Here is a 24,238-nt window from a genome sequence, read left to right on the forward strand (position 1 = left end):
CTGAGTATCTCTGGAGTCCAACCACTGGAACATTGCTCCCCTGATAAAAGGCTTGTGTGCGATCAGCCGACATACAGCAGAGTGGTAAGCTAGATGTCTGCAATAGTGTTTGAAGTATCTTTTCTACTACACTGGAAGTAGTACTTGTAAAGAAGTGCGTTTGACGACCTGTATTAAATCACAGCTCAAAAAGCTATGGCTGTTTGCTGTTTTACAAGCCACTTACAAAAAAAAAAATCCAACCAAAACAACAACTCCACAAGGTGTTTAAGTAAGCTATGCGGTTCCACAACATATAAATAGGGTAAGTTTCAAAAGTTCCATATAACCTCTAAAATATATGCTAGCTGAATATTAATGGAGTAATAATAATATTAATCATAGTAATGCCTTAGTTCTGGTATCACAAGAATGCATTTCCTTCATATGGGATGATTCTTGGAGGATGGTGGTGGGATCTCTTCTATGTCTGGTAGAAGTGGTGGTAGTGGTGGTGGTGCTCGTGGTGGTGGTGGTGTTCATGTCTTTGTATCATTTGTCCAACCTGGCCTTCATATAAAATGACTGTGGGCAGGTCTCTCACATGTTCCTTTTCCACAACTGTCCCCGGAGACTGGAAGGTTTTGCACATTTGGTGATTCTCCTTTGCCCTCTGCTTATGCTTCTTGTGAACCTGTTGAGATTGCAAGGGGAGGTAAGGAAGATTCTGGCCCACCCGTGCACTTGGGGAAGCCATTGGTATGGGCATCCCTTGAAAAGGTTTGTTTCTAACTGCCCTTCCAGGATGCACAGGGGCAATGTTTTTGCCCTGGGCCTTAGGAGACCTCACAAAGTGCTTGCTTGAGTCCTGGTTCCGGAGCCTCTGTTGGATTTCTGTAATCTTGGCATATGAACTTTCAGCCAGATTGATGTGGCTTGGATCCACCACTTGAGATTTCCTATGGTGAGCATGGAAGGTTTCAGGCTCATGAGAGCGGGATCTAGTCTGATTCACAATTCTGCCTGGTGGGTCATGTTTTTGAGCTGCTGGAGGAGATCCTAGGAAATAACAAGCTGAGTTAGTCATCTAGTATTTCAAAGTTTTAATTAGTAGCATGCAGTTGGCAGGGATAGCATTATCATCAGAATAAATTTTTCCTAAGGAAGTGAATGCAATTATAGCTGTCTACTTTAATTACACTTAATAATTCAGACTAGTAAATAATACACACACAAATACACGTACCTATCTATAGAGGAGAGAATATATGTGCATGTGTGTGTCTGTGTATATAAAAGTCTTTACATTACCTTCTCTTGGTCATCACAGTAACTGTGAGTGGAATAGTAAAATCTTGGCAGAGGGCAGGGAAAGGATGGAAATCCAAGCCCCTTTAACTTGGGGACAGAAGCCAAAATTCCAGGGATGAACCCACATTCTCCTATTTTGGGGTCAGTAGTGAGCACAAAACATGTGCTAGTATCATCTTAGGAAGAAGCTCCAACATCCAAAAGTCAGTCCTTGCCTCACCCATAGACTAAACTCAATAATTCAGATGGAGAGATTGTTCTCCTAGGCTTACCTCCAAGTTTAGCTACACAAACAAGTACATCAAAGCAGTCTTGCAGCACATTAGCCACTCTGTTGTGATACCACCTTCACCAGTAATCATCTTGCAGTACTCACAGACCTATTCCTTCCAGTTAGTCACTACAGACAAATCACACAGGCTCACAATTCACTGCCCCCTGATATGGAACATGCAACTGAAAAAAAGAAAAGATGCTGAAGTTGCAACATACATTACCTGGACCAAACTTTGATGTGTAGTTTTCTATTCCTGCAAGATCCAAATAGTGGTTTCTCCTTTCAATGTTCTCATCAACACAATGACGATAGCACCCACTTTGCTCTGGATTGTTCTCACTCTGGTGGTATCTGTTAGCAGGAAGCAAAATTACAATTCAGCAGAACTTCTTTAAAGTTGTTATCACCATCTGCAAACCAACAACTAATGGACCCTTTGAAGTGACAGGAGTTGCTCACAAAATAAAAAACAACAAACGCTTGAAATTTTGGATGACCGGATTTGCTAAGTCGATAGGCCTGAACTGACTGTTCCTTCCCCTCACATAAATCAACCCTGATGTTGCAAAGCAAAGGAGGCTTTCAAATTGCATCACGCATGCAAAAACAAACAAAAATGCTCCTAGGGTTTATGACATTCTGTCTTAGGGCCAAGCCATTCAACTGATTCTCCAATTTGGACACGCCAAAGAAAATCTGCTGTTTGATTCACGACTGCTCCCAGCACTGTCAGGAAGCACTGGGGTAAGCCTCATGTTAGATAAACACTAATGTGCCTCAGAAAGACAAGCAACAGCACAGGTGTAGCAACTACAGAGGGTCTGAGAAGATAAGGTGTTGGTAGGACACCCAGAGGTAACCACTGCTTTACAAAATATGATTAAGGAGGTCAGACCAGACGTTGGCTTTAGAATCTCTACTCCTTTTCCTGCTCAGCTTTGCAATTTTATTTATAGCAGAACTATTTCCTGAGAATGAATATCTGAAATACCATTCATTTATGAGGCAGAAAAAATATCAGGCAGAGGTTTACAGTATTGTAGCCTATAATGCCAAACAATTTAATTCAGCAATTTAAATGGATGTCTGCAAGTATGAACAATATTTTCAATATAACAGGATAAGCAGAAACTCTTGATTAAGTTGCTGTTTGTCATTCAAATAGTTCAGTGTTCAAGACCACAAGATTGGCTTTGCTTTCTCTGTGCAATTGCACTGATGTCAACCTAAGACCAGAATTGGCCTTGTATCCTACACCAGTTGCTAAACATGGGCTCTGTATGGGATGGAGCTCAGTACTCTGCTTTTAGTCTATTAACACATTTCCAGGTTTCCAGAGGCTGCTGATCCCATCGAGCTTTGGCACAAACTGCTTTCCTGGTCTAGCATAGTACTGTTCAGGGACATTACAGAACTGAGTCCCTCCATGTCTCTGTCAGACACAGGTCTATAGTTTCTTTGATAAAAGTCACAAGACTTGACCTACCTGGAAGATCATTTTTTGCTCTACTTTGATAGAGGTAGAGTCTCCTGAATGGAGGAGAGTCTGCCTGGAAAGCAGGTAAGCTTTAAAGACTCTGAGTCAGCTTTGAACTCCAGAAGTGACATAGGGTACTGTCAAAAAAAGAGGGAATGTCCAGATATTCTTTATTTTTTGGATACACAGCCTACTCAGAACCTTTCCTGTCTCAGACACACCTTTACATGTTGTTACACTTTAGCAGGTCAACATAAAAGATCTCTAGGGCTAGAACCTGCCTAACTGAAGTTGCCAGGTGTGAATCACCTATGGAAACCACTGGGACTTGCACATATGTGCTGAAGACAACTCATAGTTAATCCAGAAAAAACATCATTGGTCGTGAGCCAACACAATAAAGCAATGCTGTATATAGCACTGTCTGTTGGAAACGAAGTTAACAGGGAACCTGCTTTTTTTTTTTTTGTTACTGTAATAAATTCAATCTCTCATCAAGACAGTTAAGAAGAAACTATGCCAGTACTGCCACAGCCCTACATGCTAATAGCTTTCTTACATGCAAGATGACGTTCAACAATATTCATGCAAATATACAGAGTGAAGCAATTATACACTGATGAGAGATGGGCTCCACTGTCAGGGAGAACTTCAAGCACTTCTGAGAACTGAGGCATCTGGCATCCAGCCCCAGAACATCTCCTGCATGCACGTGGGAAGGCCCAGCCATGCACCAACCATGTACCAAGGACTGTGTAAAAACACACAGGGTTGTTACTGGGGTTTGGGTTGGTTTGGTTTTGATTTTAATAAAAAAAGGCATCTGCTTAAGAGTTTGTGGAGTGTATGAAAGCTCCTTCCAAAATTCCCACGCTGAAGTGTCATTCTGATGGTAATAAGCACACAGCCATATAGCAGGAAAGGGGAATAGAGCAGTGACAGAGCCCAGGGCAGAAATATGCAGGGGCATTTCCTGAAAGCCTTGCTCACCGAGAACATAGAATTCAAGCCAGACAGGGAGAACCAGGGTACCTAGCCATGAATCTAGCTCCTTATCTTGATACTTGTAGTTGCCCTACAGGTGAAAACTCCTGCCTGTATCTTCCAGCAGATGAAAAATCTAACCCATCTATCTCCCACCTTCAAGATAAAAACATTTCTATCCATTTTATCTTGAATATTAATCCCATCTTGCCTAGAATTCCTAAGTGACTGAATTTGTGAAACGTGCACTTCTCACAAGTCCTCATTGCTGCTTTCAAAGGGGAAGCCTCTGCATTAATATTGTGAGACTCTGCTAGGAGCCTGAGCAGCATTCCTGAGGGTTATCAACTTGGCCAGAGTGCACAAACATCCCTGCACATTCTTCAGCTTGTCCACGTTTAATGGGATGCAACAAAAACTATCAGATGCTGACAGTTGTCTGATGCTCATCTGCTCAGTCCAAGATACAGATTTGTTCTGTCTACAAAGTCTCTAACCAAAGGGATAAGAAGGACAAACATTTTGCCCCAACATTTGATGCTTCAGTGACTGTGGATTTAATTGGAAGTGCCTGCTGTTCATAAAAACACTATATATGTGCAGAACCAGGACTGGATTAGAGGGGACTTCAAACTGAAAGGGGATTTTTGCACTAGATTATCAAACAAAAACAGCCTATTGAATTCACACAGGGCAAAAGTTTGCTAATGGGCAGAGAGGATCTGAATACCACATCTAGGCCAACAAGTAAAATCACAGAGTACTCTTCAGTTCACAGAAGATTTTGTACAGAGCTGTTAACAGAAGATTAATAGTAATTTTATCCTTTTAATCTGAAATTTGATTGTACTGGGATTTGCTCACTGGGATAACTCACTATCATTTTTACTCTATCCAAAAATGGGAGGTACTGTTCTCTTGTCATTTTTAATAAGACTGAATGCTCTTTCTCCTGATAAATTTGTTATGTATTCAGACAAATATCCCTAAATCCAAGGAAAGCCAAAAGCTTTTTTTTTTGGTTTGGTGGGGTTTTTTTTAAAATTTGCAGCTGAAGAAACAAATGCAACTATTGAGTCGATGTCATTACTGTAACATTTCAGCAACCACTTCCCTCTGCCTTAGCATGAAACATAAAATCCTAAGACCTATCAAACCTATACACCAAGATGACCTGTTAACACTCTGGCCTGGTTATGATTTGGTAACCAAGATAGACCTGATAAAGCCTGGAGCTAACTGAGCTGACAAGTGAAAAAGATGGGCTGGAAGGAGGACAGAGAAAGGCAGGATCTGGCTAGGAAGATGAAGAGATTTTAGGACACGTTTAGCCAAATGACTGTGCTATAAACATCACTTATTTGCAGATGGCATCTAAAAAAGCACTGCATGTCCTCCAAAGAGCTAACAGAAGAAAATGTGAGTACTGTTTGGTTGATTTGTTTTGTTTTAATATACAAAGTATCTACTCATAGGATCTGCTCATGATTCCACAATGAAAACTCCTGTAATTCCTCTATTTTAACACAATTTTTCCAAATAAAACAAGCAGTGAAGAAATCAGTGGTTGAGGTTTTCTCAGAGGTACCCAGTGCTGTCAGGAGTCAGGTTCTTTCCCCTTACCTGAGAGAGGCCCTCTGCTTCTTCTCAGAGCCTCTTGCTTCTTCACTAGCTTTGTTTTCAGCTCTATGTCTGGTACCCTGCAAATCTGCCAAGAGAAAGTACATTACTCTCACATTACTATCCTTGCTGATCAGCATAACTAACATGCTACATTGCAAACACATTTTTTCCTGTCAGTAGATCAAGATGTGATGCACCATTTCATGTAACCTTCTCAAACATGCTTTTGTCCACATGGCAGATTTCAGGCAGATTATAGAATCATCATCAATGTTGGGAGAGATCCTTAAGATTATCAAGTCGTTGATATAACCTTGGCTGCAGGACATGGGTTAGGGTTAGGCTGCACACCATGTGGCAGCCCAAAGGGAGCCACATTCACACTGCTATGCTTGTCCATCAGGACAGCTCAGCAGTTTGCAACTCAAAGCTGGACTAACATGTCACATAGTTGCCCAGCAATGCAAATTTGCTTAAGTCTGCACTTGACTGAATGGATAGAATCACAGAATTAGAGAATCAATCAGGTTGGAAAAGACCTCAAAGATCATTGAGTCCAACCCTACTGTGGTTACTAGACCATGACACTAAGTGCCACAACCAGTCTCAGCTTCAAAACCTGTAGGGACTGTGAATCCACCACCTCTCTGGGCAGCACATTCCTTTTAGATAATTTGCTCACATTTTCTACTGAAGTACTACTTTAAAGCATTTCAATTTAGTACTAATTTACCTACTGCAGTAATTATGCAGGTACAACTATTATTAGAGTGAATATAAGCTGAATAAACCATCAGGGTCTAAGCATCTTTTATAACAGCACACTCTGCCAGCACACAAAGAAGTGCAATTTTTATGCATGGATTCATAAAAAAGGTTACTTATGCTTAATTGTTTAGTTTCACCCAGCAGCAGTGATAGCTCTACACCTGTTAAAAACATTTTATACAACTACACCTGCTTCCACACAAACAAATCAAGGGATTCTTGAGGTTTGTTGTATTTTTTCCAATGGCTGATGGCACATCCTTACCAGTGTGATTTAACAAGATACTCTTTTTCTTCTGGCTGCCATCTGGTGCCACAGTAAGTTTCACTCGCAGAGTTTTGCTGGAACTAGGAGAATGGTTTACTGATGCATCAACTACCTCATAGATGGTATGAAGCAAGCTGGTAATATCCTACAGTTGGATTGAAACACAAAAAGACAAAGCACTGTGAAAATGGCATGAAACCTACAGCTTTGATACTTAACTATTGCACACTATTTGATACTTCACTTTGATGCTTACAACTATTTTGGATTCAGGACTATTAATTGCTGAGAAGTCAGCACTGTCCTCAGAAGTCATTGAATTTAAAAGAGTTCAAATTGCCCAGAAGCTTACAATCTTCATCAAATGGATCTATGAATTGAGGCAAACCAGATCAAAACAATAACAACAGCACAAGATATTCAGATTTCCCAAACAGTGAATCAGCAAAATGGTGTTCTGCCTTTTCTTTTCTTTGATTTCAGCAGAATCCAGGGATAACCATTCATCTTGCACTAAAAACTGAGTTCACATGACCAAAACAAATACAGCAATTGAAGAAAATCTTGGACATCTCAGTCCTTCTATTTCTTGTTGCTTTGTTGGTTTTCTTTTTTGAAACTTAAATGGTTGATTATCCAGAGGAAAACCAGTAAGAGAAGTGGCAGAACTGTAAACCTCAGGTTTGGAAATAAATGATGTCTGAATGTGACCCCACTATATGTGTTTTGGGGTATAGCTTATTTTGCAAAATTCAAACCAGCTCTAAACTCACATTTTTGAACTGCAAATATTATCCAGTCAGGCCTATTACAGCACATTCTTCACAGATCTCTTTGAAGGCAATGGGATGTGAACAAACCCTTACATGTCTGGCTCTATCAGAAAGAACACCAGCCAATTTTAACAAGCCAATTGTTCCAAACAGGAGAAACACTGTTTAGTAGCTGGTAATGCTCAAAGGACTCTCAGGTTGATCTAATCCAGCCAGGCTCAAATAGGGTACTACCATAAATTGCCAGGATGAAAAGAAGATCTCTTAGCTCACTGCTTTTCCTCAAAGGGATTTTACCCAAATTGATCTTGGGCACCAACCTAAGGCCAAAGCATTCTGATCATTGTAGGCTATAAAGAGTCCATTCAATGCATATCTGAGAATTTCTCCATGCTGGTCTTCCTATTCCTTGATCTATCCTAGTACCTAAGCTCTTTCCAGATGCCTGTGAGCACAAAGGAAATAGCTAAATCATCTTTTGTTAAGTATAACTGGTTCTGAGGATTAAGAGTCAGGTTTATAAAAACTGCAAACCTCTACAACTTTTCCTTTGCCCAGGGGTCACACCTGTAACAACGGCAGCTCAAAGTTTAGTGTGCTCTAATGGGTCCCAAAATTTTAGTAGTCCATATACCACACAGTCCCCTTTATGTACCCAGCTTTAAAGGTGACACAGAAATACTCATTTCTACTCACACAGAAGTTAGGGAACCACTATCCAGGACAAATGATTTTACAGTAGATAATTTTCCAGTTCAATAGGCAGAATGAATAACTAAATCTTAGAGGGTCCAGACTTTGTCTTAACATCTACACTAACTTTTCTGTACTCAGTGGAATTTCTCCAGACTTGTTAGTTCAAGAAATATTCATATTTCTTATATATTTCTTTATATTCATAAAAAGAGAGCAGAATTTGCAGTCTCTCAATTACTTCTCCACTGATGTTTTTTCTACCACTGTTGCAAGAGTTTCTCTCTATGGGCTGCTACCACCAGTCAGTAGCTGCTTTCCATGCTCTTGACAAGAATCATCATCTAAAGCTTGAAAGAGGGGAAGGCTGCTCCCTGACAATCTGGTGGGCACCTCACAGCTCTTTAACACATCTCGCTCTCACACTTCCATCCTAATTTGAAACCTAGCCAGACCTCTAAATAGACACAGCCATACACAACATGCAGCTTGAAGGGCTGGATTTTTATTTCATCTGCGAGGAAAAACCCAAGCGAGCAAGAACATAAACAAACAAACCACATCTGTTGTTTTATACACTCTCCATAGGTCATGTTCTAGGAGCATTGTGCTATAATCCTACACTTTGATAAGCCAAACCTTCTCCTTCAGCAGAATACTTAAGCACTATATTTATTCTTGACAGAGCTTCATACACTCAGCACATGGGTGAATGGAGCTTTTCCCATACATTCCTTAACAAGTGTTGGTTAGCCAACATGTCATCTTTCCACACAAGGCTGCTATCAAGAGGTTATTATCAACTCTTTCATTCACAATAATCTGTCCTCCTTCCTATTTTTCAGCTATACCAGATGTTTGTACAAGCCAGATGTTTGTATATCTAGTCTATTTTAACTTCAATAGGAAAAGACCAAAAAAAATCCCCTACTGTCCTTTTACATGACTTTTTTTTTTCCAGAGATGAGATCTAACTTGCTAACAACTGACTTACAATCTGTCCCTTGTGTTCTGTGAGGGTCTTTCTCAACAAGCTCCTTGACTCAGCAGTTTAAAAAGTCCTCCCAAAGGCTGTCAGGGAAGGCCAGACATGGCATTTGTGTGACACATACTTGGCAAGTCAGAAATATGTGCACACACATATCACACCGGCACAATTTACATCTCTCAGCCAAACAGGCCCAAGTTAACCCAAATTACTGTCCAGGCTATTGAGGAGACTGCACAGAGGGATCAGTACACCTTGCAGCCTTATGTGCTGCTGCCTTTGCATGTCGTTACACATCTAACACTCCACGATGATCTGAACTGCTCTGCATTCTGGCACTGAAGGAACGTGGTGCTCAGACTGGATATGTACCAAGCTCGAGGTTAGGGATATCCATAAGTAACCACTTAATGCTTATGCTGATCTTTTAAATACCAACAACAACATTTTTATTACAGGATTCATTTACTTGTGGTCCTAATTTGGGGTTGGGAATTTCAGCAAGCTAACAGTTCTGATTTGGACAAACAATGCTGCTTGGGTCATTCCCAACCCTGTGTCACCTGCCAAGGCCTTGGCTGAGCAGGTATAAGGAAGTTTGAACCTCATATTCCTTCCCAATTATAACATACAAATTCCTGAGGCAATGATCTATTGGGAATGGTCTTCGTCAATGAGATTTGAACTGTGACTAAAACTACCTGCTCACAGCCTTGTTTTGGCAGCTAATATGGTAATGGCTTCTTGTCAAATTAGTAGCACTAGACCATTAATATATCTATATAAGAAAACCCCATATTTTATAGCTCTGACTATATTTATATATATAAGAAAAACCCATATTTTATAGCTCTGACTATATTTACCCCCAAGAATATTTTTATCTTCCCGTAGCCTGCCAGGAGACTGAGGCAATTTATGTTCCCCAAGAAAGTTGTTCCAGTGCATGTTATCTGCATCTAAATTCCTTGAAGAACTGTCTAAATCCATTGAGCAACCTCTACCTTCTACCAACCAGCTTCTGCATTTCACTGTCCTCAAGAAATTCAGCATTAAAAATCAAGAATAAAAGCTAGTTACATTTTTCTCTCTTCTGATACACCAACCAGCATGACCCAGACCTACCAAACAATCTAACTTTTCTGCATGATAGATTATGAGTTTTACTAGCCATGTGATTTTACAACTGCTTTGCTTAAGACACTCCCATACAGAAAGTTTTATCCCACATTTGTCAAACCTCCTCACTTTTTCCATAAAAAATAAACAGCAGATTTTTCAGTGTTTCCCACTTTTTCGAAAGATAAAATGAACGTTTTTTTTAACTGAAATGCACTTTTAAATTATATTTAGTGAAAAATAATTGTGACAGATTTTTCAGTCTTTCCCACTTTTTCTAAAGACAAAATGAATGTTTTTTTTAACTGAAATGTACTTTCAAATTATATTTAGTGAAAAATAATTGTGGATTTTTAAACTAATATATTAAATGGGTAAAGCGAAACAAGACTTAACAAACAAACTTCTCTCCTTTTAACCACAATATATTAAATGGGTAAAGCAAAACAAGACTTAACAAACAAACAAACTTCTCTCCTTTTAACCAAATGGATTGTATTTAGAGAGGAACTATGCTGCATGACTCTAACTTCTGAAGGGCTTCTGGTGTGCAGAATTTCTTCTGGGATAGCTAGTTTAATCATGTAAGACAACTGAAACTATGATATTTGTCCACAAAGTGGAAAGCAAATGCTTGCTGGGTAGTATCCCAACAGCCAGCACATGCCATACCCAGATTTGTGTTTTGCTTAATGAACACCACAGTTGGGTTTTCCAGGGTGAAGTGTTTAACAGTGTTAATCTGTATATTTCTCCCATCTCATTTTATCAAGCAACTAATACATAAAAACATATTTAAAAAAGCAACTTTAAGAGATTGCCAGAAGTATTTCCATTAGAAACATTAAAAATTAACAGCTAAGGCCATACATGTGTGCTGCACTCACACAAGTTCCACAGAACACTTTACAGACCTCCAGTAGGACATGAGCAGTAATTTAGAACATTCAGAGAAACCAATGGGTCTGAAAAAAGAGCAAGAGCATTGAAGTATTCCTCGTTCCTTACAGAACTCATGTGGCCAAGGAAGTCCCTATTCCAGGTATTAATATTTATCTCTAAGGAGTATTAGTGGTACAGGGATGACCATATTTTTCCCTTATCAGCATAGCTTATCATCATAGGACTACTTAGCAAATTAGAGATTCTCTACAAGAAACTAATAGGCATTTCCAGTAGAATTAATTTGATAGAATGAAATATTTGCACCAAAAAACCCCCAACCCAACCTAAAAAAGCCCCAAACCACACACTCCTTCCCTCCTCCAAAAAACCCCAAACACTAAACACTCCAAAAACCCCAATGAGTTTAATAACACTGAAAGAAAACATTCAGTTTGACCCTTTTAACTTGTCTGGGAGAGAAGACTGACTCTACTTAAAACCAAGAGAGAAAGTAATATTTTCTCTTATTATTTCTATCTGACACAAATCCACCAAATCTAGTGGCTGCAGTGAGGGCCATTCTGACACAGACAGGCTCTGCTCCTCCATCCATTGGTTCCATTGTTCCTTCTATATCGTGACTTAATGCAATGTTGACAAACACAGGGAAAACAAACAAATTTCAAGGTAAGGGTCAGGCTGATCAATAGTAGCCTATAGAGCTAATAGAGCCAATATCCTTCCCCAAGTCCATGATTTGATGCTGAGTTCTGAACACAGATATAACCTCAAACCTTTTCATTCATCAGAGGATATGAGCAAAAAACCAAAACTAAAAAGGGAAAGGAAAAAAACCAAAGGAAACATAACAGAAAAAACTGGTATTTAAGATACAAAGAATATCTCTAGCATTAAAAATGCATGAAGAGAAACATCAATATCAGTTCATTACCTTTCCCATGGAAAAAGATAAATACAAATGTCTCATTTGTACTTTGTTTGTAGTCTGATTTTTACATACAGCAGGATGTTTTTATTGCAACATCAGCTTTGTTTGATCACATAAGCTTTTGAATCGTTCTTATTTGGGACCTGAAAGGAGCTTCACTTGCTATCTCCTCAGAAACTACTCTGCAAGAAATTCTTTTTTTACTTCTGACAAGCAACTTTCTTGTGTGCTTATTCCTGTGCAGCCGCTCACCAAAGAAACTCAATTTTCCAAGGAAGAACTGATTGAAAAAAAAAAAAAAAAAGCTAGTGTTTATGAAGTATAATTACATTCAGAGAGCTCAATATAAAACCTCATGGATCAAAACACATTAGTTCAATTATCCAAGTTTCAAGTCCGATTACAAATATTCGTGTGAAGATAATTACAGTGCAGCTGTCAGTTCTAAAAAGGCCTGATGTACATAATGAATTGTCCTCTTATGGCTTATGGAATGAAGGGAAACATTATTAGCCAAGTTTTGCAATATACATATTAGAGCAGGAAAAGTTATCTCCCACTAAACCAAAAAGGGCTGAAAATGGTCTTCTTCTAAGACAGAAAAAGCAGCAGTTTAATAACATACAGTAATGCTAATTTATAATTTGCCATCCCAATAATTATGCTTTCATAATGGGTGTATCTCTTCAAGAAGCATGACTAGATCTGAATTTCTAATTATAAGGACTACAGAGTAAGTCATACAGACTCTAGGAGGAAATCAAAGCAGCATTAAGTTCTGAAGATGTTAAGATCCAGAAAGAAATTTCACTAAGATGGAATTTGAATGCTCTTGTGGTGATCTGTCATTGTGTAAAGCCCAAGGGAAATTTTATTCAGTAACTAAATACATATCTTATTTATACTTTTCAAGCATTTTAATGAAAAAAAAACGTTCAGTCCACTTGTAAAATTGCACCCCACCTATGTGTCTCTTACAAACTTAATTTAACACTGTGGATTCCTTTGGTAACTCTCTGGACATGTATTAAACATGTTTTAAATAGTCCAATGTTTTGAACACAATGGCTTTGAATGAAATTAAATGGATGTGGGTGGTCAAGCCACTTCGTTTCCAGTGTATCACTTTGCCAACATGATGAAAAACAAGAATCACGCTGACTTCTTTTCATAAAGCAGCTCAAGGTCCACAGATAGAAAACTGACTTAAGACATTTCACCTCTCTGTTAAATCCAGCTATAAATCCAGGAGATATTAAAAGGAAATTTTTCAAGAAGAGGAAGAGGTCCATACTAAGCTTTTCTCACCAGAACACTAGACCTTTGTTAAGAAAAGCTGACTGGTTCTGAAAGCATTTTCATCAGCTCACTAAAGGGCACTCGAAAGGCACAGATTGGTCCTCTTGCTCAGACTGCCCATTCTGTCCCTGAACCAGCAATGTACTTCACATACTATTGCCTCAAAACATGTTTCTCATTCATTTTAACTGAAACTATTCAAATGTTTAATGTTCTCCATCATTGAGTCATTTGCTGGAACAAGAGCAGAGCTGCGTAGCAAAGGACAGACAGTATCTACCAGTCTCTCAGGGGCCAATAGAACAACAAATTCTATGTCATAGAAAGAGACTAAAATTCCTCTTTTGTGGCCAGTATTTTGTGACTAACAATAGTAGTAGCTATTGTTAGTCATTCTTGCAAAAAAACCCTCTTAAATTGCACTTGGATCTGAAAGAAGACAACCAACAAGATGGATTATACAAATGGCCCTAGAAGAGTTTGCAAAAGAAGTGGGTAACATAAATGGGAAGATCTGCAATGGTGCATACTATTTGTTTCTATCTTTGGTCACATGTAAAGAGCTGAAAATTATCAACCTATTTGGTCCCTTGGTTAAAGGAATTTTTTTTTGGCACAGGTTCAAGCCTGAATGTAGCAAACTCCAGACCTCAGAGTAGTATAATTTTCAATCCCTGCACAGATTTGGTTTCAGTTAAGCTGCAGTCTGCTCTTATAGCAGGGAGAGGTAGAATTTGGCTGTAACATATTCTCTAAGTACAGTCAAATTAAGCTCTTTGGTGTACCACATAATCACAAATAATTATTGTATACATACTTGAAAGCATATTCTCGTTATGTTCAGCACATGGAACTCCCACTGACATTAATGGGAATTCCATGCCTGAATGTAAAAGACACCCATGTGTGTGGGTTTGGGTTTTGTGTGTTTCTCCCCTATTTTGGAGAGTCTTGATAATCTTGTAATGAAGACTTAGCCTTGGATCTCAAAAGATCTGGGTTCAATCAGCCGTGAGGTTCTTGTAAGACTTTGAGCAAGTTAGTTCATTTTTCTGGTCTCTGTTCCCCATACATTAACAAATACAATACTATTTCTTAACCTCAGTCCTCCTTCTCCTTGTCCTTTCTCTCCCTGGACTTGGCCTGTAACTTTTCATCTGCTCCTTCTCTTGCATGAGGGGCACAGATTTCACTAGACTATGCAAAGCACTGTCAGAGTAGAGAAAATATAAATATCCTAGTCATGATGCTCAAATACACGTTAAAAACCCTGAACAACCACCACATTTGGCAGTTTGTTCACAAATGTCCAAAGAGATTTGCTTCAGTCTCATAGGAAAAAAATTCTGCCATCATTTGGTGTCTAAGGCCACAACAGTTTCAGTATTCAGCCTATTTCTTTCAATCAGTTTTCAGCAACTGTCACAGATACCAGCAGAAGAATTCAGAGAGAAAACAACCTGTTGATACCCAGCTGAATATCTGAAGGCATGGGAGCCAGTAAAGTCACCTCACAAAAAAAAAACAACCACCAAACAAACCAATGACACCACACTGCCCAACCAAACAAACCAATGACACCACACTGCAGAAAACCTCAAGAAACACATTCTTCTAGAAGAAGTATTATTCAATTTGGATAGAAACAGTTTGGAAAAAGGACTATATTCTAATGTATACATCCTCGTATTTGGTTTCTGATTTGCATGGGAAATATGACTTGAAGACATCCTGATAGTAAAAATATACACAGGTATGCTTTGACAGCCATTTGCTATGGTCCTCCAGCAAACATCACCAATGTTATTTATACTTGGAGGGAAAAGGCAGAGATTAGCTGAATATTCATGAAAACAATAGAACAGTATAGTTAGTACTACTGGAAAGAATGTCAGCAAGCAACCTTGCTATTTGGTTAGCTTAACTCTGAAAAGCAGGAGAGAAGCCAGAACAATATACATTTGCAGGGGTTTATTTTGACAACGTGTTTAGCTGGTCAGTTGTTTCAGATATCTTTCCTCCTCAAAGGCCAGTACTATTTTTTAAAGGCTAATCTCAGGTATTAAACAACCACCAGCTTAAAAAATGGTACAGTACATCTGAAAACAGTAAACTACTGGTGGGATTGTTTCTAGGAGGGAAGGGTCCATGGAAACTGCTGTTTAAGTTGGCAGGACACCTCTACTTCATAGAATTAAAAAATGTCCCTGTTATAAAACACTTCTCTTGTTAGCAAACGCTGCACAGAAAGGGGCAGCTGTACTTTGCTTACCTCACGTGTGACTCTTCCGTTGTTATCAAAGTCATACAGTGTGAAGGTCCATTCTTGCCTGTTATCTTCCTCTACTGACACATCACATTGCAATTCCTAAGAAACATGCAAAGAGCAGCTGATTACCTAAAGCAAAAGGCCTGATTGCAGAGGACACTCTCCCTAGCAGGAGGCTGCTTGCTTTATTCCTTCCTCCCTCCCCTGTGGGAGGAAGCTTTTGGGATATGTCCCAGAGAGACCTCTGTCCACCACAATGGAGAGGTCTCATCACAAACACACGACAATCCTAACTCTCTGGGCTACACTTCAGGGAATTCACAACATGCTTTCTACTTCAATGTAGAAAACAGAAAAAGGTATGAGAAAATTTACTCCCTGAAGCTCTTGAAATACAGTAAGACTCTCCACTAAAAGGTGAGAAGGAGAACTCTGCTTAAGTCAGGAAGAGGAAGACATCAGAAGCAAACTCAGAGAATGAGGCAGCACAGCACAGGGCCAGGAATAGGCATTAATACCACATGGACACAAATCCCCACCAGTGAGACCTGTCCTTGACACAGATATTTGATAGCCAAAGGTTGTCAGCGACTGCAGTACAGCATCACACCACTGGAGCCCCTGAAATGGAGCCTGCCTAGGAACTGGCAAGGAAGAATGACCTGGAAGCAGTGCCTGCTCCTTGTTTTAACTGTGCTTCTGTTACTGAGAGTGTGATCTCTGGAAAGCCTAGAAGAATCAATTTGTTAAGGGGAGAAAAAAAAAATCCCCAAACCAAACCCAAGATTTCAGTCGAGAACAAAGGATGCACTTTGACTGACTCCAGTCACCTGGGTGCAAATCATTTGCTGTCTCTCAAGACCTGTGCACTCAGAATTATCCAGAGCCACAACAAGGCAAAACAGAGAAGTTACAGTGCAATTAAAATGAAAGTCACTGTATGCAAGTCAAATAAACAGCTCCAAATAGCTTCAGCATGATAGAGCTCAAAATACCTGGTTGATCTTCTGACTTGAAACCAATTCCCTACAGCAGTTAGGGGTACCCCCCGTCCCCTGCCGAGTTCAAAGGCAGTTTTCTCTCAGTTGTAACAAGCCTGGCTGAGAGCTGCCAAGTGCCCCACACTCCACTGTGGAAACACAGTTTCGTATTACATAAACATTCCCGGCACCTTTAAAAGCCAAATCACATCCACCTCAGCTTTAGACCTCTTGTTGCAACACTTGTCTTTCTGCTTCTTTTATACCTTTGAAAGGTTTACCAAACTCTTAGCTCCTAGTTTACATAGCTGGAAAACTTTCATTTGCAGAACAAGTGAAAAAATATCAATACTTGGTTTCTTGCCACATATTATTACTTCCCTGTCCCACATTGCCTAACATAACGTCTTTATGTGAGGATGTGCTCTGCTTAGTTAAGAGCCATGGCAACCTTCCCTGCATTAGTCACGGTGCCTAGTACCAAGTGCTAACCTTTATGGCATGCCAAGAACTACTTGGGAACAAACGCAGACTTTGCTGGTACAGTGGAGTTCCAGCTCCTCTGGCACCAACCATGTTGACAGGTGTCCTCCAACCTTCAAATATCAAGGCACTGTTAATTGCAATTTATCATGCCTTTCCTGTCTGCAAATGTCTGCTACTCAAGGTAGAACATAAAATGTGCTTAGGAAAAGAGTTATCACTGTGCAAAAAAAAAAAAAAAAAAGGCAGGAAAAGTCACCTCCCCCCAGAAGGCAAACAAGCACCTAGCAACACCTGAACTGCCCATGGGAAAGCTACCTCCTCTTAATCAGCCTTAAAAGAGTTAAAAATAAATCGTACCAGACTACTTGGTCTACCCTAGAGAAGGAAATGAACACTCGAGCCATGCTGCATGGTCTTTTAAACAGCAATTGAGGAAACGCAAAGCTCATTACTGTGACAGGCTGACAGCACTGAAAGGCAGAAGTTTGCCACGTCTGCTAGAGTGCAGAGAGATGAAAATTCATGCTGTTGCTTGCTGGTACCAGAGCATCTTCCTCCTATCCAAGACAGACAACCCACTAGCTGGATGACAGCAAGTTTCGATACTCAGATTTATTAAATCGCTCCCTACGTAAACGAAATCCACCCAGTGTCTGGCAGTTGTATGATGTGTAATAAGTCTACAAGGAAGTAGACCATCAGACTCATTGCCCTCCTTTTCCTCCTGCCATGTGATCAGCTGGGTTTCCCATCTACCAGGTCAGGGTTATTTCATGTTGGAGACCCAAGCACAGAAGACTGATGGTTACAGAAACTTTCACAAGCGTTTTTTACACTAGGCAAATTTAACCAAGTCCATGAAAGTCAATCTAAAGATTTGTTAACATTGTAGCTGGCATAAGAGATAAAACTGAAAGCCTGTTCTTACTATACATGTCAGATCCTACAGAGGAATGATCATAATTTGATTCTCTCCAAACCTGGAAATAAATGTCACTAATGCCCTCGCAAGGGGCACCAATAGTATGACATTGACTCGTGTCAATTCTGCTGCCTCCTGTACCCATTACAGTCATTGGGAGCAATAAACATGCATCAGATGACACTATTTGGTCCACAGGTTATTTTTCTACCATAATTATGTCAGTACAGTGAAACTTTAAAATACAGAGGACTTACTTCAAATTTCAGTTGCTTCTTGGAACTTGTGCGTGTGTCACTTTCTTTTTCTGCTTTCTTTTCATCTCCACTGCAAACTCCATCTGTCTTCTCTGGAGGCAAAGCCACTGTGAAAAACATATTTAAGAAAAAACACTTATAAGGAAATGTCAAAGCAGCCTTATATTTGCAAATCTGTCTTTATATTTAGGGTGAAATTGATTTCAGCAAACTTGTAAGAGAGGATCATTATACTTGATTTGCTTTTGTGTTCACTACACATCTGGGATAATTTCAGCAGACAATCTACCAACAGCTTTTGGTACACAGCCTCTCCTACAAACATCACAAGAGCCACAGGAAGTTCAAACACAGTATTATGAGAATATAAATCAGCAGAACTGCTACTCTAAATAAGGTGAATAATTTGCAAAATATTGAAAGTTTGTGACATATTGCAAAAATGTATTGCATACACCAGCAATGAGTGAAGTAATGAAGCTGAAATAGTCCTCATTCTGTTCAAATTTCCCTCTTCAAATACAAACAAACCTTACTGCCTTCCAAGACAGTGACACTACCTGCCAAAAAGGTTAAGCTGCTTTTTTTCAAGTATGTATGAAAAAGTTTCAAGTTAAAACATCATGCACTTGCATAAATCAACAGCATTCATAAAGAGCATCAATATTCCCATCTGTCACAACATACCATAACATGTAGCACATATATATATAACAGAAAGCTGTATGCTTCTCATGTGGATTAAAAGACAAATGCCTAGGAACTTAATAGCTGTGCCTTGGGCTCCTGCAGAGGCACTCAGCCTTGCACATGCTGAAACCCTATATCTGAAGAAAACTAGTACTGTATTCATTAGTGTTATGAAAACATACACAGGTTTCTTAACCCTATTCTCAGAATTTTTAGATATGATATTTCTACATATCCACATACCTATGCCAACAATTTTGTGTCCATACTCCATTAGGTATAGCAGATATTGGGAGCACATGGGCCCTACAATCAGAATTTTTTCCTCTTGCACTGCAGCATTTGCATTTACCCAAAGTCTTTATCCTAATGCTATGTAGGAGCTGTTTCTTGGGGATGCCTTTGTAAGTAGGACCTCATTTAAGTGCCAGTTTGTTCAAGTCAGACTCCTTACAAAAAAGGAGACATGATCCCCTCCAGTTCAGGATGACACATTTCAAACTGAGTTTGCTCTGTGACTCTCCTGGTGTTCTACACGGCTGAGCTGCCTCCCAAGCACTTTTCTAGAAAAGCAAGTCACTAACATGCTAGAAACTAAAATACTCTCTAAGCCATTCTTCAGCACTTTCTTTCATGTTTAAAATAGAACAATTAGCTTAAAAAAAACCCACAAAACCAACTCCCTTTGCCATAGCTTTATACTCTCAGTGATTCCAAAAGCCAAGATTTCTGCCACAACATTCACATTCCCACACTGCCTTACATAGCACATTTTCCAGTCTCGTTTCTTTGTTTAAATTTAACATTATTGTATTACTTTTGTTTGTTTGTTTTCAAAACTGTGGTATACTACATAAGATTCTGGCTGTGCAGTAAAGAAAGGGGGAATGAGGTAGAAATCCTAACCTTTGGAATTTCCCGACTTTGATACTGATTTGCAGTTTTGATGTTAGTATAACACCAGCTTCCCAACACAAACATGCAATTTGCATTGTACAAATGCAAGCAGACATGGTATTTATTATATACATGCTGACATGCTGATACACTTTGAGTTCTACTCCAAGTCATGTTAGGATTCCCTGCACCAAACATAAGCAAAGTAGGAAGGTCAGACAAAGGAAGAGAAAGCTAACTTGATCCTTTAAACCTGGAATTGGATGAGCAGATGCTGTTTCTTAGGAGGCTTTTGTGTAGTGTTTATCATAGTTCAGGCACACATGAAAATAAATATTATTTACAATACAGAACTTTGAAGCATATCTGAAGAAGTGCTATTTTTTTGGTATTCACTTTGTCCATAAATACAACTCCATATTCCTGCAAGTTCAAAGCTAAGGCCACAAAAAGACCCCTATAAATAAAAGACAATATTTGTTTGTCTACCTTGGTCCAGCTTTGTTGTTTCCTTCTAAAATCAACAAGAAATAAAAAGGTAACAAGGGCAGTTACACTGACAGTGTAACATGCCCCCAGATTTTCAATGGCTCATTTCTACCAGTGATTGGTAACTCACACAGTTATGAGCTGATAGAAACATTTTTAAGAGAGGCTTTTGCAGTCCCTCACAGTCTTGCTCTAGGGAATGTGAAATAAATGAAAGCTGGGCTGGGATGACTCCTAGGCTTTGTTGAAACAGTGGACAGCCAACTGAAAAAAAAATTTAAAAAATCCACTCCTGTTATCACACATTCTTTTAAATATATAAATTGAAAAAAAATTTTAAAATCCACTCCTATTATCACACATTCTTTTAAATATATAAAGGTACATAATGGGCAAAAGATTTCTACAGTGGTCTTTGCCCTGTCAAGTGACAGCATCCCAAATGATGGCAGCATGGCAAACAACAGTAGGCTGAGAGCACTGAGGAGCAGATCCTGCACAAGGTGACTATTGCCTGCCCCAATGCTCTTTGTTGAGTTTTTCTCTGTCAAAACTGTCTTACAGAGCATTCCCTCCTTTCTACCACTACACTCCTGCACTGTGCTGAAAGCCACTGGCATGTGCCAAGAGCACCAGAGCTTCCCAGTCCAGTGGGTGATTCAGAGAGGAGTACAACAGTTACCTTTGGGTTCAGGAACAGTCCCTCTGCTGGCACGTTTAATAACCTTGCTGGATGTACAGTTTGTGTGTTCAGATAGGAAACTTTCACTTTAATGTATAATTTATGGAACAGAGCAAAAAATGTGCACTGACAAATTAGTCTTCTCAAAAAACAAGGGTTCAACTATTGGGGAAGGAGGGGATACATCTTGCAGTACACTCCTTGAGAGAGTTTAAATACTGTATGCCAGAAATTATCCTCTTTGAGCTTTGCTGACCTTTGATCTGAAGAACTCATTGGCCTTGCTGCTCTGGGGAATTATCCTTTGAAATCAGTTACTCATTTTGGAGCTCAAATGAAATGGGGAAATCTGGTGATCTCATCCCGATGTCAAATTTCATTGAGCAAAAAAAAGAAACCTAAATGAGGAAACTTTAAAGGGGAACATGGGGATATTAAAATAGTATTTACAAGTGATCAAATAATGTGTCTGTGCATATATCCTCATGTGCCTCATCCAAACCCAATGAACATTTAAAAATACATACTGTTTTGTCTGAGAAGAGAAGGCTAAATGTTTGGTATCTTGCTTCTATACTTAGTTTTGACTATTGACATGAGCTCAGTTTCATGAAGGATACAAACACATGCTGAACCTACTTATAAATAAAATGAGAATGTCTGCTTGGGACAGTTAAAACTGGCAGCCTGTAAACAGAGATCCACAGTGAGTTGCATGCCAAGGTTCGGATATATTCACAATGTGAACTTCCTTTCAGCTCTGCCAATGATATTAAACTAGACCAGACAAGATAGCTATCTCAAAGGAGTGTGGAGAATTAATAGACTTGTGTTTCCAAAGTCTAGGCCATCAGAAATAGGTTCACGTACAATATATCATCTGTGCAAAAATACTTACTCACCTCCCTGCTCAGATAACAAGTCCTGACAAAGAGAACGTGCTACACAGACAAACACACAGTGAAACCTACCCTTGTTGTGGGAATCCACAACTGGAGGGGAAAAAAAAAATTATATATATTGCTTCTCATGGGAATAACCATATGCTCTCAAAAACAATGTTCCCTAACAGAATGTTTCATGAATTGAAATACTGCATGTTTTCTTTATGATGTTCTTTTCTTGTTCATTATTAATGGTCTTGTATTCACTTCTATAACCTTAAGACACTATAAAAATGCGTCTGGACAATATTTGCAATTGGAAAGACAATAAAGGAAAAATATTAACTTGGAAAAATTGTGAAATACCATTCTTTCATGAAAAACAAACTGACTGGCTTAAGTGTACTAGCAGATGTTTCTCTCTACGATTGTTAATTACTACCACCCAATTGCTCATAATTGAAGTGGGGGAGGCAGAGAGGGAGAGAATGAACACCAGTTTAAAGGTATTAAGACTCAACCCTGAAGAATTAAGTCTTTTTTTTTCAGATTTTTTTTCTTCATTCCAGAGTAAAGAGGGTAATAATTCAAAATGCTCCTTAGAAATCACCAAAATATCCCAGAAATGAGGCAAACTGGTTGCTGTGCTGTGTGTATTGAATGAGTGTAGAACTGTAAGCTTCAGGCAGCCAAAACATTTTTCCCTCACCTCCATCCATCCTGCATCTGAGAATAAGGAGAGAAAAAGAGAGCACCAAAACAGAGCTGCACTCAGGTGGAAAAGTGACTGTTTAAACTTTTACCCTCACTCAGGTGCCTTGTTATTCCACATTTCTCCAAGCCTCATTCCAGCAAAGCACTATGGTCTTTAACAAATCATCTTCCTTCTCAAAGCAAAGACAGTTTCACTCTGGTTTTCAACTGTACTCAGCATTTTAGTCAGGTGAACTAACAGGATCTCATGGACAGAATCAAAGAATGATGCAACTCTGATGAATGTTCAGGTCTAAGTCACAGCTACCAACTCCAAATTTGCACAGCAGTTAGGAGAAGTTAGGCTAAAGACAAACTACTTCAGAGCCTCTTTGGGATGGCAATCATTCCAAAGATATGTGATTATCATATCACTTTAATTCAGAAAGCACAACTATGGGAGAAACTATGCAATTCCACAGTGATAAATTCTGACTGGACATTGCCAGTGACATCTTAACCCTATCTTAATGTCAGGGTCATTACTGTAATTTTTGAGAGAAATCAGAGTGAAGGTAAAAATGGAGAACTGACAAAAATGCCACCTATGAAAATCAGCATCTGGCACACATGAAGCCAAACCCTTTGAAGTGAAATATTAGTAGTCTTCCTCTCATGGTGGATAGACTGGATTCCACAGCAATTCTTTAAAACTGCTACCAGAAACAAAGGGACTAAATTATCTGTACGTGCAGAAAAAAACTCCAACAAACCACACACTAGAACCTGAGACTTGTAGGGGAGTAGGATAAAAGAAAAATTTAAAAATGACATATCAAGACAAGGAGATGAAGTTGTAAGCACTCCTGAAACAGCTCAAATTGAACTCCAGTAGCAATGTTTGGTGGAAATAAGTGTCAAAGAGCTGGTCCAACTGAGCTCAGTAGCAAAATTCCTATTGACACCAATAGGGTGTTTCCCTTTACAGATCTAGCAGATGCAGCAGAACTTAGAGACTATGAGAACCAAAGGCACAGAAAGAGATTTACTTTCATTGTTTTTCCTGAAGTCTCCAATGTCTAAATTATCTGGTTCTGTCCACATTTTTTTCATTGCAAATCAGGTTTGACAAACATAACTGACATTCTTCACTGACTGCACAACAACCAGAGCAATAACAACCATGTTTGAAAGTCTAAAGTGAGGAGAAGTCCTTGAATTAACAATTATATTCACATTTGGATTTCACTTTTAAGTTCTCCTGGAGGCCATGGATTAAGAAATATCACTCCCATTAAGCACACATTTTGTTTTTTATGCCACAGAGTTGACTGAAATACATCCCTGATGTAGATAAATTTGCTTGAGCAAAGGTCCTCTTCTCCAGTGGCAAATCAACAGAGTAGGATCAGGGAAGGAATAACATTCCTGTTCCACAGCCACCAGAACAAGTGCATAGAAAAACAGGCTTGTCCTGGATCAGAGCCAACAGCATGAATTCAACTTTCTCTTTCTGAAAGCTGAAGCTGATGAATTAGACACACCCTTCAAAACAACAAAGATCAAGCTGCCTTCTCTGAAACTTACTGTAGGGAA

At 39.2% G+C, this 24,238-nt stretch overlaps 1 protein-coding gene across 1 annotated transcript in view; it reads right to left on the bottom strand.

Annotated features, from left to right (window-relative positions):
- Window positions 1-463: 463 nt before the first annotated feature.
- Window positions 464-24,238, bottom strand: part of NKD1 (naked cuticle homolog 1 (Drosophila)) — a 37,842-nt gene continuing 14,067 nt past the window's right edge. Inside the window, exons 3-8 of the mRNA XM_009077970.1 lie at window positions 18,308-18,414; window positions 15,666-15,761; window positions 6,685-6,832; window positions 5,652-5,736; window positions 1,788-1,918; window positions 464-1,038 (exon numbers count right to left, since the gene is read on the bottom strand). Coding sequence (XP_009076218.1) covers window positions 464-1,038; window positions 1,788-1,918; window positions 5,652-5,736; window positions 6,685-6,832; window positions 15,666-15,761; window positions 18,308-18,414 — 1,142 coding nt within the window. The remainder of the gene's footprint in view (window positions 1,039-1,787; window positions 1,919-5,651; window positions 5,737-6,684; window positions 6,833-15,665; window positions 15,762-18,307; window positions 18,415-24,238) is intronic.

Source organism: Acanthisitta chloris, unplaced genomic scaffold (assembly GCF_000695815.1).
Source record: "Acanthisitta chloris isolate BGI_N310 unplaced genomic scaffold, ASM69581v1 scaffold15207, whole genome shotgun sequence".
Lineage (NCBI taxonomy): Eukaryota > Metazoa > Chordata > Aves > Passeriformes > Acanthisittidae > Acanthisitta > Acanthisitta chloris.